This window comes from Bipolaris oryzae, assembly GCF_000523455.1.
Source record: "Bipolaris oryzae ATCC 44560 unplaced genomic scaffold scaffold_4, whole genome shotgun sequence".
NCBI classification, from domain to species: Eukaryota; Fungi; Ascomycota; class Dothideomycetes; order Pleosporales; family Pleosporaceae; genus Bipolaris; species Bipolaris oryzae.
Window position 1 is genome coordinate 164,410 of NW_006911280.1, and position 13,834 is coordinate 178,243.

General features: G+C 50.9%; 6 protein-coding genes across 6 annotated transcripts; 4 read left to right on the plus strand and 2 right to left on the minus strand.

Moving 5' to 3' along the window:
- Positions 1 to 488: 488 nt before the first annotated feature.
- On the plus strand, positions 489 to 2,314 carry COCMIDRAFT_21913 (uncharacterized protein; the record flags this gene model as incomplete). The annotated part of the gene is made up of 3 exons (XM_007684634.1): positions 489 to 531; positions 590 to 1,863; positions 1,919 to 2,314. The coding sequence occupies 3 exons, from the start codon at positions 489 to 491 to the stop codon at positions 2,312 to 2,314; spliced, it is 1,713 nt and encodes a 570-aa protein (XP_007682824.1).
- Positions 2,315 to 3,132: 818 nt separating this feature from the next.
- On the plus strand, positions 3,133 to 4,445 carry COCMIDRAFT_81522 (uncharacterized protein; the record flags this gene model as incomplete). Its single annotated transcript, XM_007684716.1, has 4 exons — positions 3,133 to 3,301; positions 3,350 to 3,491; positions 3,554 to 3,687; positions 3,748 to 4,445. The coding sequence occupies 4 exons, from the start codon at positions 3,133 to 3,135 to the stop codon at positions 4,443 to 4,445; spliced, it is 1,143 nt and encodes a 380-aa protein (XP_007682906.1).
- Positions 4,446 to 5,995: 1,550 nt separating this feature from the next.
- Positions 5,996 to 7,457, plus strand: COCMIDRAFT_81539 (uncharacterized protein; the record flags this gene model as incomplete). Its single annotated transcript, XM_007684717.1, has 2 exons — positions 5,996 to 6,148; positions 6,213 to 7,457. The coding sequence occupies 2 exons, from the start codon at positions 5,996 to 5,998 to the stop codon at positions 7,455 to 7,457; spliced, it is 1,398 nt and encodes a 465-aa protein (XP_007682907.1).
- Positions 7,458 to 7,789: 332 nt separating this feature from the next.
- Positions 7,790 to 8,511, minus strand: COCMIDRAFT_81558 (glycoside hydrolase family 11 protein; the record flags this gene model as incomplete). The annotated part of the gene is made up of 2 exons (XM_007684718.1): positions 7,790 to 8,195; positions 8,252 to 8,511. The coding sequence occupies 2 exons, from the start codon at positions 8,509 to 8,511 to the stop codon at positions 7,790 to 7,792; spliced, it is 666 nt and encodes a 221-aa protein (XP_007682908.1).
- Positions 8,512 to 10,879: 2,368 nt separating this feature from the next.
- On the plus strand, positions 10,880 to 11,302 carry COCMIDRAFT_755 (uncharacterized protein; the record flags this gene model as incomplete). The annotated part of the gene is made up of 1 exon (XM_007684614.1): positions 10,880 to 11,302. The coding sequence occupies one exon, from the start codon at positions 10,880 to 10,882 to the stop codon at positions 11,300 to 11,302; it is 423 nt and encodes a 140-aa protein (XP_007682804.1).
- Positions 11,303 to 11,816: 514 nt separating this feature from the next.
- Positions 11,817 to 13,445, minus strand: COCMIDRAFT_21917 (glycoside hydrolase family 15 protein; the record flags this gene model as incomplete). Its single annotated transcript, XM_007684635.1, has 2 exons — positions 11,817 to 13,105; positions 13,160 to 13,445. The coding sequence occupies 2 exons, from the start codon at positions 13,443 to 13,445 to the stop codon at positions 11,817 to 11,819; spliced, it is 1,575 nt and encodes a 524-aa protein (XP_007682825.1).
- Between the last annotated feature and the right edge of the window lie 389 nt (positions 13,446 to 13,834).

The following is a 13,834-nucleotide window of genomic DNA, read 5'->3' on the forward strand; positions in this document are numbered from 1 at the left end:
GGGGAATGTTAGCACAGTTAAAGGTACAGATAAAGCAGTAGTATTCTCTACAATAGCTTCACGTTTCTTGAAAATGTGTTTATAGTAGTGGTTGCTCAGGTAGCCCGTATTTGGCAAGTGTAGGAAGTGTTATAGGGGATGTTGGCGGGGCAGGGCGGGGTATCTGACGCGACTTGAGAATGCTTACATGCAATTGAGGAACAAAGAGGATATTTTATAGGCGGGTTGGACGTGTCAGAAGGGAGATGCGTCACAGCTACAGTCAAGGAGCTTGAGCAGGTGGAAAGGGCGGTCTTGGGCGCAGGCTCGTGTGAGGGCAGCGTCCAATGTGTGGAGGGGCCGAGTCATCGGCGCAAGGGTCCACTTTAGCGCGACTGGCACAGCAGCGGAGCTACAATTCGCCGACGCGGGCGGCGGGCGTGCTGGAGATTTTCTGGACCGCGTAGAGGCAGCAAACAACACAGCGACACAGCTTGGAATACGACGACATGGCAGGAATCTTCGAGCAGTCACGCAGCGGGGGCACTCTGTGTAAGCTTGGCCAGCTCTGGTAGCGGAGAGCAGGACTATGGACTAACGGGCAAAACAGTCCTTGGAGGCCAGAAAATCAGCGGCCAGGACATTCGCGACCAGAATGTCCTTGCAACAACAGCCATTGCCAATGTCGTCAAGTCGTCCTTTGGGCCTTCGGGTCTCGACAAGATGATGGTCGACGACATTGGCGATGTCACAGTCACCAACGACGGCGCCACCATCCTCAGTCTGCTCGACATCGAGCACCCCGCAGGCAAAATCCTCGTCGACCTCGCACAGCAGCAGGACAAGGAGGTTGGAGATGGCACAACTTCGGTCGTCATAATAGCAGCCGAGCTACTGCGGAGAGCCAACGAGCTCATGAAGAACAAGATTCACCCCACCACAATCATTACAGGCTACCGGCTGGCTCTGAGGGAGGCTGTCAAGTACATGAACGAGAACATTAGCACAAAGGTCGATGCCCTGGGCCGGGACTCGCTAGTCAACATTGCAAAGACATCCATGTCCAGCAAGATCATCGGCTCCGACTCTGACTTCTTCGCCAATATGGTCGTAGACGCTATGACTGCTGTCAAGATGACAAATAACAAGAACGAGGTCAAATACCCAGTAAAGGCTGTCAATATCCTCAAGGCACACGGTCAGAGCGCTACCCAGTCGATACTCGTCAAGGGCTATGCCCTCAACTGCACAGTCGCCTCGCAAGCTATGAAGACACGCATCACCGACGCCAAGATTGCCTGTCTCGACATCAACCTGCAGAAGGAGCGAATGAAGCTGGGCGTACACATCACCATTGACGACCCGGAACAGCTGGAGAAGATCCGCGAACGTGAGGCTGGCATTGTTACTGAGCGTATTGAAATGATCCTGAAGGCTGGTGCCAACGTCATCTTGACCACAAAGGGAATCGATGACCTCTGCCTAAAGCACTTTGTCGAGAAGGGTGCCATGGCAGTGCGAAGGTGTAAGAAGGAAGATCTACGGAGGATAGCCAAGGCCACTGGAGCTACCCTCGTCAGCACACTCTCCGACTTGAATGGCGATGAGAAGTTTGAGGCAGCCAACTTGGGTCACGCAGAGGAGGTATCACAAGAGCGCATCTCAGACGATGAGTGTATCCTTGTCAAGGGCACCAAGGCTTTCTCCTCTGCATCCATCATCCTGCGAGGAGCAAACGACTATGCCCTCGATGAGATGGAGCGATCAGTGCACGACTCATTATCTGCCGTCAAGCGTACGCTGGAGAGTGGACGTATTGTCCCAGGTGGTGGCGCCGTCGAGACTGCGCTGCACATCTACCTGGAAGAGTGGGCAACGTCAGTGGTAAGTTGATTCCAACATTTCTTTTCCAGGATTCCGTTGTTAACCATACATGCAGGGTTCTCGTGAGCAGCTGGCGATAGCTGCCTTTGCACAGTCCCTACTCGCCATTCCAAAGACTCTCGCAATCAACGCAGCCAAGGATGCCACTGAGCTAGTTGCTAACCTACGGTCGCGACATGCTCTTTCACAGCGTACAGTGAACCCAGCCGACCCCTCATCGCAAGATGCCAAGCAGCTTGCAAAGTCCAAGAACTACAAGAACTACGGTTTGGATCTTACCAATGGCAAGGTACACGACACGCTCAAGGCTGGTGTGCTGGAACCCAGCATGAGCAAAGTCAAGCAGTTGAAGTCGGCAGTGGAGGCGTGTGTTGCTATTATGCGAATCGATACCCTGATCAAGCTGGATCCGGAAGAGCAAGGCGGCGGTGACGATGGGCATGGACATTAAAATCGCGTAAAGTTTATGCGGGAAAGAAATAGTCCAGAAAAGATAACGACAGCGTAATGAAAAGGCTTCGACATGCCCACGTGCACAACTACAACCCTCGCTGTGCATACGGAATCAACCTTGACTAACTTGAAATGACTGACAGTTGCGGCTTAGGCGCAAGGCTCTTTGGGGCGGAAATCATACCATGATGAGGGGTCGATCAACCCGTGTCGTCCCAAACGAGCCGTTGGCGTACCGGTGAGGCATGTACACCCCGAGCAGCGACCGAGGGTTGCCTGGCGGTCACTTTAAAAGGGAAGTAATGGGGCTAGCGGTTGGTGCCGTGGCCTATCAGAATGGTGGCTACACGACACGGGCGGGTACCGCCTGGCTGTGCTGGCTCAGCTCGCTTACCCTTGAACGTCACTGCACCATGTTCGCTGTACAATCGCTGGCCTGACAACAAGGAAAATACAGAAATGGACATGGAGAGAACCACAGACTGAAACATCAAGACCGAAAAATTGGAGATGTACAGCAGCGGGAGTGCTGTGAACATTGGGAAATGCAGGGCAATACTACTCCTGCAAGACTCATCTCCCTCTGCAGGTCGGATGCCTTGGCACGCTACCCCAGCTGAACAGCCTTCATTGTGCTCGTCCCAGAACTGTACTGACATGCAAGCCCCAGCGGGTCTCTGCGTCGCTGCGCGCCTGACGGTGCTGGAATTAGCATCGCTTGTAGCCCAAACCGTATGTAGGTACCTAGCCCAGTGAAATCTACATTAGCCCATGGTTCCCCCCCCCTTTCTGCTACTGTTCTTCCAATCCATACCAATGGCATCCGTTATGCTCGGACCTTTGCTACTCGCCCTTCTGGTTCAAGATGGCGCTGCTGCTATCATGGCCGCACCGCGGGCTGCGATTACTCCAGCACCAGTGCTAAAGAGAGCCGTCACTACCATTGGATACATTTCTACACGAGAATACGATGGCACTACGTACTGTGAGTCGATATACTCAGTCTACTCTGATTGTTACTGACCTGTCAAAGGGGACACAATCACAGCCAATGAACAGGGCAATGCAATCGCGACATCCAGCAACCTGTTCCAGATCTGTGACCCAGCAAAGCCATGCACGTTCTTTTCCTGCTCAGGTGACTATGTCATCATGCCTTCTTCCTCAATCTTTTGGTATGTTGATTGCATGAACTATGTTCTGTCTTTACCTAAAGTTGCTAATTCATATCGCGCAGTGGAGGAGAATCTAGCACGTGTAGTTACTGGGAATTGGCCACAGACATCAACGACAAAACCCCACTGACGAACTACTGGTGTGATGCCAAGACAAGTGTTGGAGGCATCATCTACAGGACAACGCCAGAAGCTGGTGAGCCAACCTTTCGGCAATGTCGTTAGATAGCATTTCTGACAGAATATTCTACAGGAGCAGCAACAAACACAGCAGCCAGCACTACTTCCACCAGGGCAGCACCCTCCATAACCTTCACATCGGCCACTAATATCGCAACGGATGTGACATCCATTTCTAGCTCAGGGCCAGGTTTGGGCGAAACCAACGATGGTGGTAGCTTGACTAAGCCCAAAAAGAAAAGCTCAACGCCAATAGGACCCATAGTCGGTGGTGTCGTTGGCGGTGTCGCAGTTCTAGCCGGCATAATCATCGCCATCTGGATGATCCTCAAACGCAAGAAGAAGAACAAGACCGACACCAACAACATCACTCAAACCGCACAAGTCCCTCCCGCTGCTCCCCCCGCAGTGCAACAAAACGCCCAACAGCCACCCGCAGGCGTCCAATACTACCACGAACAAAAGCCCGTTTCCCAACCACAGGTACAGCAAGTACCTCCTCCCCAGCCATATGGCCACTATGACCCCAACGCCCAACCAGCCCCCGCACAACCCTTTTACGACCCCAATGCTCAAACGGCATACGCGCAGCAGTCGCAAGCCGGATACGGCGCGCCTTCTCCCGACAAGACCCCCGCACCCTTGGCTACCGGCCAACAGACACATGCATATTACGCAGATAACGCGCCGATTAGCCCTGTGCCACAGTATTCGCCGAGCCCATCACCCGCGATCCCAGCCAATGTGAGTGAGTTGTCGAGTAGCAGGATGTAAATACATTTGTGGATATGAGATGGGATGAAAATAAAATGAGATTGTATAATGGTTATGTTTATGTAGTCTTGCTTAGCGTGAGTGGATGGATGGGAAGGCAGTGTGTGAGAAGGGATGTTGATAGTGATGATTTCGGACTTAATGATACCCTCCTTTAATGAACAGAACAAGCATATGAGCCGCATGCATGAATTCATGTTTTGATGGGCTATCTTACAACACCTAGTGAATTCGTATATCTAACGCTTTGCTCTAGCAGACGGCACCCTCGATATTCGAAAGCTTCTCTACTACTTATCTCACGTGCAATTACCACCTCAACTTCCGCAAAAAGCAATCCACGGGTAACCTGGGACCTCAAGACTCAGGGGGTCTGCGGCGCAACACACTGCACACATCAGTGATGCATAACCACGCCACATTGCCACTTGTATGAATTCATTGAATTCATGACTTCCAGGAAAGAAGCGGTTATTGGACAGCATAAACAGCGCCAAGTGTGACTTCATTTCCACATTTGTCGTATTGGTATCAGATTTGTACGCTAGTGCTTGATTTGTAACTCGCATCATCACTGGGTCGTCTTTAGAGAAACACCGTAGTTTCTGATTTAGATACGCCACGTTTCCTTGGGCAGCACTAGGCAATGTCAATGTTTTCGGTGCTTGTTTGTTTGTTTTTTTCGTTGCCTGAAAGAAGAAATGAATGTGGTTTGAGACGGCGGTTTCGATTATCAATGTCGGGAAGTATTGACGGCCAGTATGCGATTCATGACACCTCAGTGTGTGCCGTCGCTAGAGTACATTCTTTTTCGATTTTCCGGATGCTTCTGAGATGAATGTTTAGCTCATACCAGTCTACTCGTCGCCGGATTTACCAAGGTTACTGCATTTGAGGGAGCACTGAATCGCGGTATAGTCAGTGCAATGTGCCTATAAGTGAACGTTTCTCATTAGAAATGCCTAGAGACTAGAAGAAAGCAGTACTCAGTCTGTTTCAGAAAACTCGAATGATGGCTGGCGAGTTTTATTTGAACAAGGACAACGTGTTATGTATACCGAACTGACCATTTCCACAACATGGGATATTTGCTGGATCGATTGCACTTATTATTATTGAAGAGGTATCACACGTTACCAAAGCTACATGGGACGTAGGTGGTGGCTGAGTTGAGGGAAACTTTAGTTGGGGTTCGGCGTAATAGAGAAGTAGGCAGCATAGCCCGCTCCGCAGTGCAGCCATCTTATCGCGACCAATGGGCATTTGTATTCGATGCAGGTGCATCGATAACGACAACTACATCATCTGGTTTTCTAACTATCAAAGTTAAACTGTTTTCTGTAAACAACGCGGAACTGGGTAGTTTCTAGTCTCCGGAACCAACCCGTCTCTTTCTCACCTCACCTTCTCCGTCGGAAAAGATAAGACGGGTCATATATGTACACCACACCGCTCAACAACATGCTTAGTTGAACAAGCTTTATTGGACATATATAAGGCCTGACTCCAGACAATTATTTGTATTCGTAGTGCAACAAGTAAAATAAACAATGGCTCGACCGTACGAAAACGCAAACATCGACCAACTCCAACGTGATGCAGACGACTGTCTACTCACATACGGAACGGCCTTCCACCCCGAGATCATCACATCTACAGACGACATCTATGTCGAAACCGCATCCGGCCATCGTATGATGGACGTAGGTCAACCTCAACTTTCGACCATCTCCACCAAATAGACCAAAGCTAAATCCTCCATCACAGTTCACTTCCGGCCAAATGAGCACCCTAATCGGCCACGGCCACCCAGAAGTCGTCAGCGTAATCCAAACCCACGCCCAGCACCTCGACCACCTCTTCAGTGGCATGATCAGTCCCCCCGTCATCAGCCTTGCCAAACGCCTCACTAGCGTCGCCCCGCCCGGCCTCGACAAAGCCTTCTTCCTCAGCACCGGCGGCGAAAGCAACGAGGCCGCCATCCGCCTCGCCAAGTTCTTCACTGGAAAATTCGAAATCGTCGGCCTCGCAGCGTCCTGGCACGGCATGACGGGTGCATCGCTCGGAGCACAGTATCACGCAGGCCGTTCGGGGTACGGGCCCAATATGATTGGGAATTTGGCGCTGCCGACGCCGAATGCTTATCGATCGATTTTCCGGAGGGGAGATGGGGGGTATGATTGGGAGACGGAGCTGGATTACGGGTTTGATTTGCTAGACAAGCAATCGTGTGGCTCGCTTGCTGCTGTTATTGTTGAGCCCATTTTGTCGAGTGGGGGGATGTTGGAACTTCCGCCGGGTTATCTCAAGGCGTTGAAGCGGCATTGTGAGAAGAGGGGGATGCTGCTTATCATCGATGAAGCGCAGACTGCGCTGGGGAGAGCTGGTGATATGTTCGCTTTCACGCATCATGCTGAGGATGAGGGCGTGGTGCCTGATATCCTTACTCTAAGCAAGACACTGGGGAATGGTATGCCGCTTAGCGCTGTGCTGACGTCGAACAAGATCGCCAGTCATGCGAAAGAGAATGGGTTTTTGTTTTATACGACGCATATTAATGATCCGCTTCCTGCAGCTGTCGGAGACAAAGTGCTCGAGATAGTGATTAGAGACGACCTTTGTGCTCGTTCCAAGCGGCTCGGTGTCAAACTTCAAGCTGGACTCAAACGGCTTCAGTCTCGCTATGGATGTATTGGCGATGTACGTGGTCGTGGTCTCATGGCTGGTGTGGAGATTGTCAGTGACAGGAAGACCAAGGCTGGTGCTCCTGATGTCGGAGCTGCGGTATCGCAGAAGATGGAAAAGATGGGGCTGTGGGCACAATTGGCTACGATGGCGTCATTTGGTGGTGTTTTTAGAATTGCACCACCAATTACCGTCACGGAAGAGCAGTTGGATGCTGCGTTGGGGATTATTGAGGAGGCGTTGAGGACAACCCCTGGCACGATGCCATTGTATGTGACAGATGAGGCAGCGGTAGATGGCCAATCTGTTGGGGAGTCAAACATCTAATTTTGGCACCATAGAGTTTCACATTGCGAGTGTTGAACTTTGTTTATTTTTTATCCATGTAAGGATACTGGGGAAAAGACGCCTAGTAAACGTCATCACCTGTCGAACAAACCAAAAGTCACTTGCAGGCAAAAATGAGAACAGATATTGTGATCAATGACAAGATTTTGACATTTGTAAGCTATAGACAAATCGGGTTGATAAAGATAGTATATACAGAAAAGAATCCACCAGCTCAGCTAGCACAGCACGTAACCAAAAACCACGTCTGTCATCTTCCAATCATTCAGAGAGCCATCAGGGCCATTCGTTTAATCTTCTGAGAGAAGAATTTATGGGCAGCTGACGGTGATCTGGGCGTTACCAGTGGAGAAGTAACCCTCAGTGGCAACAATCTGGTAGTAGTGCTGACCAAGGTTCATGCCCTTGCTGGCCCAGGCGTCAAAGTGAGTCTTCATGTTGACGGAGCCGGAAGAGCGCTTGTTCTGACGAACAGACCAATACTGCTGAAAGGTCCTGGTGCCATCAATGGAAGGCTGGTTGGTACGGGTCGACTGAGCAATCTTGTAAGAAGATCCATCAGAGGTGACGGTACCCTTGTTCTGGGACTGGGAAGAGGGGTCGTAGGTGCCGAAGTTCTCAACGACATAGTACTCGACAAGGGGGTTGCGGGTCCAGCCGTAGATGGCAAGGTAGGAGTTGCCATTGTAGTTGTAGGTACCAGAGTAGGTGATGGTACTGTATCGATGTTAGTGTCTGTAGTATATCAGAGTTGAGTGAGGCAGTGTCCTTACCGGGCAGTTCCTGGGTTCCATCCCTTTCCACCGACGAGGTTGCCACCGCTTCCCCAGCTTACGCTGTAGCTACCACCGGCACCGTTGGTGTAGGTAGCGCGGGCACCGCCGTCAGACCACCAAGACCAGAAGCAGCCGTTGTGGGTACCCTCGCCGTTGGGGGTGTTCTGGCGGGCAACGAGAGACACATCAGTGGCGGGGGCGGCAAGAGCGCCGGTAGCCGCAACAGCAGCAGTGATGATGGAGGTGAAAGAAACCATTTTGATGGTGTTGTTGTTAAGTGAATGAGGCGAAGGGAAGTGGTAGTTGTGGTGATGGTTGGTGAGGATAGTATGCCTTGGAGACGACTCAGGATGGCTTTATACTCGCCCTCCCCTGGTATGTGAGTGGAAACAAGACCGGATGTTGTGCACAGCCAAGACAAACATCCTCGTCATGGTAGCGGTGTTTCCATCTGCTAGAGTAATATCGGCTAGGATGTAGATCGAGAAGCAGGCAGGGCGGAAAGTAGGCAGCAATCTGTTTGACTTGGCTTTTTCGTAAAGAAAGCGCTCAGGAGGAGCTGGTGGGAGCCAATGGAAGAAGAGAGGTAACGAAAAGTTTCGTATTTTGAGAAAAATCAGCCATGGTGGTTGGCTACAGAGATGAAACGGTATGGGTGGGGCAAGGCTGTGAAGTCATTTACTTAGAGGCCGCAATCTGCTACGTCCGGACATGTGGCTCCCAAAAGGAATCGCGCTACAGCAGCGGCGGAGACTACCCTCTGCACTCAAGCCTCCCACTGTTCCGCATGCATGTGCCAAGCTTTCCACTTTTAATCTTTGCCCACGGTTAAACAATCGCTTGGCAGGAGTCGCGAAGCCAACAGCCGTGAGCTTGTTTAATCAAACTGAAGCCATGGAACTCGTGTGGCGCTTGGGCGTGGCGAAAACGATGCGTAGAGCTGACCAGTCGTTCCTGATTCCGGGTCTATTATTGAACATGGCGTACAGGTAGAAAGGGCGCTGTGTAACGGGGTGTATCTTGGTGCCCAGACAGTGGAAGCGTAGTTGCTGATAAGAAGGGGCTAAGATCTGCGACGAAGGCGTCCAACTCTGATGAAAACCGCAAATTTGCCGGACCCACGTGTCATGCGCTCTGGCTTCTCTTCGTAAAAACGCATTTGTTCTAGACCAGAAGGCTAGCAAAGGAAACATTCATCCTTCCAAAAAAAACATTCCGGGTGACGGGATACTTACTCCACCGTTGACGATGGAAGTCTCCACGCCGCGCCGAGCCAGGTGGGGGCCCGGGTTTCATCAACATTGCTGCCACGACCTGGCAAACGTCACGCAACAGCCGCACATCCGAGAAATGCCTGTTTCCTTCACCAGACCCATTGGCAATATAGCCAGGGTGTATGTAAATGATTTTCTTCGTTGTTGTGCGTTGGCGCATGAAGCCATGACAACATACGCATATCAGGTCATGCACATTACATTTCCTTCTGCCGGCTAGACAAGTTACACTAGCCTTATAGGCATGCCGCTTGCCGACATAATACGGAGAATTATATACGCCTGCATCATGCTAGTGATCTGGGGAGCTTTAGCCCCACGAATCACCATTTAACCACAGGTATTATGCAAACCAACTTTCCAAATCGCCTTTACTAGCCTTTTACTAGTACAATAGGCGCCTGCACCCCGGATTTGAGGGGTACATATGCATGGAATTACCTGCTCGAGTGCCGAGTGTCTTGGTACTGCACAAGATGTCTTGTCCAGGCTTGTCCCGGTGGAAGAAGTGGTATTGTGTGGAGCTTGATTCAACCGTTGTTTTATGAAGGATAAGGTCGTGTACGAAGGACTGTGCGGAGAATGAAACAACATCTCGAAAGGCTCGGAATAGGCTCAGAATATACGCAGACCTGATATTGCCTAGTATCGAGGTTTCGCCGTACGCCTAAAGTCCCCTTTACGATGCAGCAAGCAATATCAAGGTTTTCGCATGTCGTTGTCGTAATCAGCCGGCTGGGTCGGGTCCAGCAAGCAGCCGTACAGCTCTACACAATGCGTTGGAAATATCGATGACGAGTTGCATTTTGCGAAAACTCCACCCAGTGCTGTATCTGTCTTGTTGACGTTGTGCAGCTACTGTAGAGACTTGCGGAGTTGAGACGTCAGTCTCGTCTGTCTGCAAAGTATGACTTGAACGAGTTGTATTTGTTTGCCGTATAGCACATCAGACTATTTTTCTCAGAAAAGAACGGCAACCCACAGCCAACCTACCGGAATCGGGTATCAAAAAATGACGTTGCAGCCAGAGTGTCCACAAAGTATATTGGTTCAACTCCATCCCTACTGTAGAATCCTCAACAACGTCAAACTCCTATCAAGAAATTTACGGAGACACTAAACACAACAGTAACAGCGGGAGAGGAAGTCCCGTTAACGAGAATAAAAAATGGTGTCTTTCAAACCAAGACATGTTGCTCACTGACGGCAGTGTTTGAACACTTGTCTAAACATTGTCTCACCACAACCTCACGATACATAACCACACTCCTCAGATACATTGTGAGAAAACTTCATAAGACAGAGAGATTATATACACAGATAGAACGTATACACACAGAATGCTCACACAATGCGATTCTCACGACCATATATACGATTATCTCCGACCACCATCCTAGAATCCTTCAAACTACCACTAACAACACGACCAACAACCCTACACACATATACCCAACCGTTTAACCACCAGATTCCAGCACTTCTCAAGAAAAGCGTAGAACTCTCCAACTTCAACATGTGCCAATACAACTTTGTTCACTACGCCGCCTGCAATCACACTGTCCCGGACAAAGACGTCCCGCTCGCCCGATGCAAGTCCAAGATTCGGACTCTGTGGCAGAAAGCATGCGACCAGTCTGAGACGGAGGTGATTGCGGAACCTGGGCTGTGTGAGGAGTGCGTAGACAAGCTGGAGGGAAAGTTGCTGAAGCTTGAGAAGCTTCAGAACAAGGAGTTGCGTGCGGAGGAGAAGGCGAAGAAGAGGCAGGGATGAGCTGGGATGGGGACAGGCTGCGCTGAATGTGGCGAGCTTGGATAGAGGGGAAAGGTAAGATTGATGAGTGTAGCTCGGGGATATGGAATACGGAGTTCAGGTATACAGGTTGTGTTGGACTTTTGTTCAATTAGACATGGGATGGGATTTCATCCGGGAACCACGATAGACAGATCTGTACTGGTTTATTGATTCACTCATAAAGCATGTACAGAGATAGAAATAGACCATCGCTCAAGATGAAGGAATAAAATATTCATTGATACAAAGCGAGGGTATATAGCATTGCATGCTGTGATGCTTTCCAAAAGAAGCAGAAAACAAAAAAAAATGTAGTATCCAACTCCACGCTAACAATAGGTCATGATTCCAGTCATAAACATCGTGAGTCCATGTTTCTCTTTCAACTTACCAAATGAAAAAAAAAAGAAACTGGAGAATGGCAAAAGAAAAAAAAAGGCAGTCATTCCCGTTCTAAAAAAAAATTCCCCCATTCTTCCAACACGCATGGAAACTAATGCACAGGAATCTTTCTTGCTCTAGCAGCCTGCAAAAAGGCACCATAACTCCAAGTCAAATGCTGAGCACCACGCATGTATCCAGTCACACGGTCAAACTGCTCACTCATGCTACCCTCGGCATCCACATGCGCCTTGACGACATGCAAAAACTCGTCGCCGGTGCTATGGAGGCGCTCGATGACAGAGTGGAAGAGGGCGTCTGTGGGGCCGAAAGAGCCAACGTCGACATCTAGAGAGGAGCTACCGAGGAGAGACTCGTAAAAGGGAAGACCAACATCAGTAATAGTCAAGTTGCCAGTGGCAACAATGTGCGAGGCGGTGCGGTACAGAATCTCGGCAGCGGAAGAGGTGCACAGGAACCATGGGTTTCCACCACGGTTCGAGTTTCCATAGCCGTCGTATACATCTTCAGGATAACGGCCGAGGCCCGTTCCCTGGAATGTGAACTCGTCTACGTTGTCATCATCGTCATCCTGGTCAGAAGGGTTGCTGTTGATGGGGAAACGGTCGCGCTGGTCCCGAGTCAAAGCAAGCAGAGACACAAGAATCTCGTCAGACCACGGAGGATACACGACATCGTCTTCCGATCCGCTCTTAGGAAGGGCGTGCAAAGAGCCGAGAAGCAGTCCGCAGTCGAGGCCGCTCCTCTTGCTCCACAGCGTCTCAACAAGATGTCCTTTTTGCGCGTTCCAGAATTTGCCCAATAGGTTCTCAATGTAGCCAGCTTGCTTTTGGTACCAATCCGCCGCGCCGTTGTCTCCAAAGATTCTGGCAAGGTGACTGCCCTCCTTCAGACTCCTCGCACTAACCATGAGGGTGAAGAAGTGCAGGCCCTCGACCTCCTCCCAGAGATCGAATCCCGACTGATTCCAGAAATGGCTGACATACTCGAGATCTGCCTTGATGATGCTACGAGGGGGCATTTCAGCGGTGTAGAATGAACTAAAAAAGTCTTCGGAGTCGGGGGAGCTCCATAGCGAGGGATGCGATGCGTTGTACTCGCGGAGATAATGCATGAGCGTCAGTGCGCGAAGGGCCGGCCCATCGCGCTGAGGTCGTCCCCACGAGCCGGTGAACGGCTTGCCATCGACTTGGAACTTGGGTTCACCGAGTCCGGAAAGGTCGTCAAATGTGCCAGACGGGTTTGAAGTGCGCTGAATGTCACCTTGGAGGGAGGTGTAGGCGTCTAGGATGGTGGATAGAGAAGCCGCGCGTGAGGATGAAGTATCGTCGGCATAGATGTTGACGAGGGTATCCATGGTGATAGCAGCGTCACGGACCCCTGTGACAAGATTAGTACCAAATGATTGCGGGATGACGTCTTAGAGAGACTCACATTGGAACCAGTAGTCTGGACCGTCTTGACTGGGGCTGGCGATGACGGTGCCTTCAGCCACACCTTTTCCTTGGACATTGCTACCTCCAGGCGCAACGTTGGCAAGCAGTTTGTCCAGTGCTATGCGCTCTTCATGCTTTATCCAGGCATCAAGCGTGTCTTGAAGCGGTTGCTGTTGCTGCACACGGCTGGAAGCAGAAAAAGTGGTGAGGGAAGGAAGACGAGGTATTGATAATGTGTAGGCATGGTGGACGAAGCCTGTGAGGAGGAACACGCGAGGTAGCATGATGAGCGCCGGGAGTGACCACCAGGGTGTGGATGGGTGGATGGCTGGCTTGAGACAAAAAAGAAGCCTAGGTCTACTGGCAGCTCATATGGGAGCGTTCAGAGTCGACGATGACGAGGAAGAGAAGCGCGATGTCACGAAGACTAGGCGGTAGCACGCGAAGTCGGGCATAAAGAATCGTCGAAGCCCGTAGGCCATCGACGCCTTCCGTGCGCGCGCCATGCCCCGGGCCGACGACTATGACTGTGTGGATGATGATTGCGGGCCCTCGTGCCAGTGTTAGCGGACAGCGTGGACGAGTAGGAGGCGGTGGACGAGGTCGCGCGGACAGTTGGTCGTCCCGATCCAGCTGGTGGATGATGGTGAAAGGACCACGCGAGTCACGGACA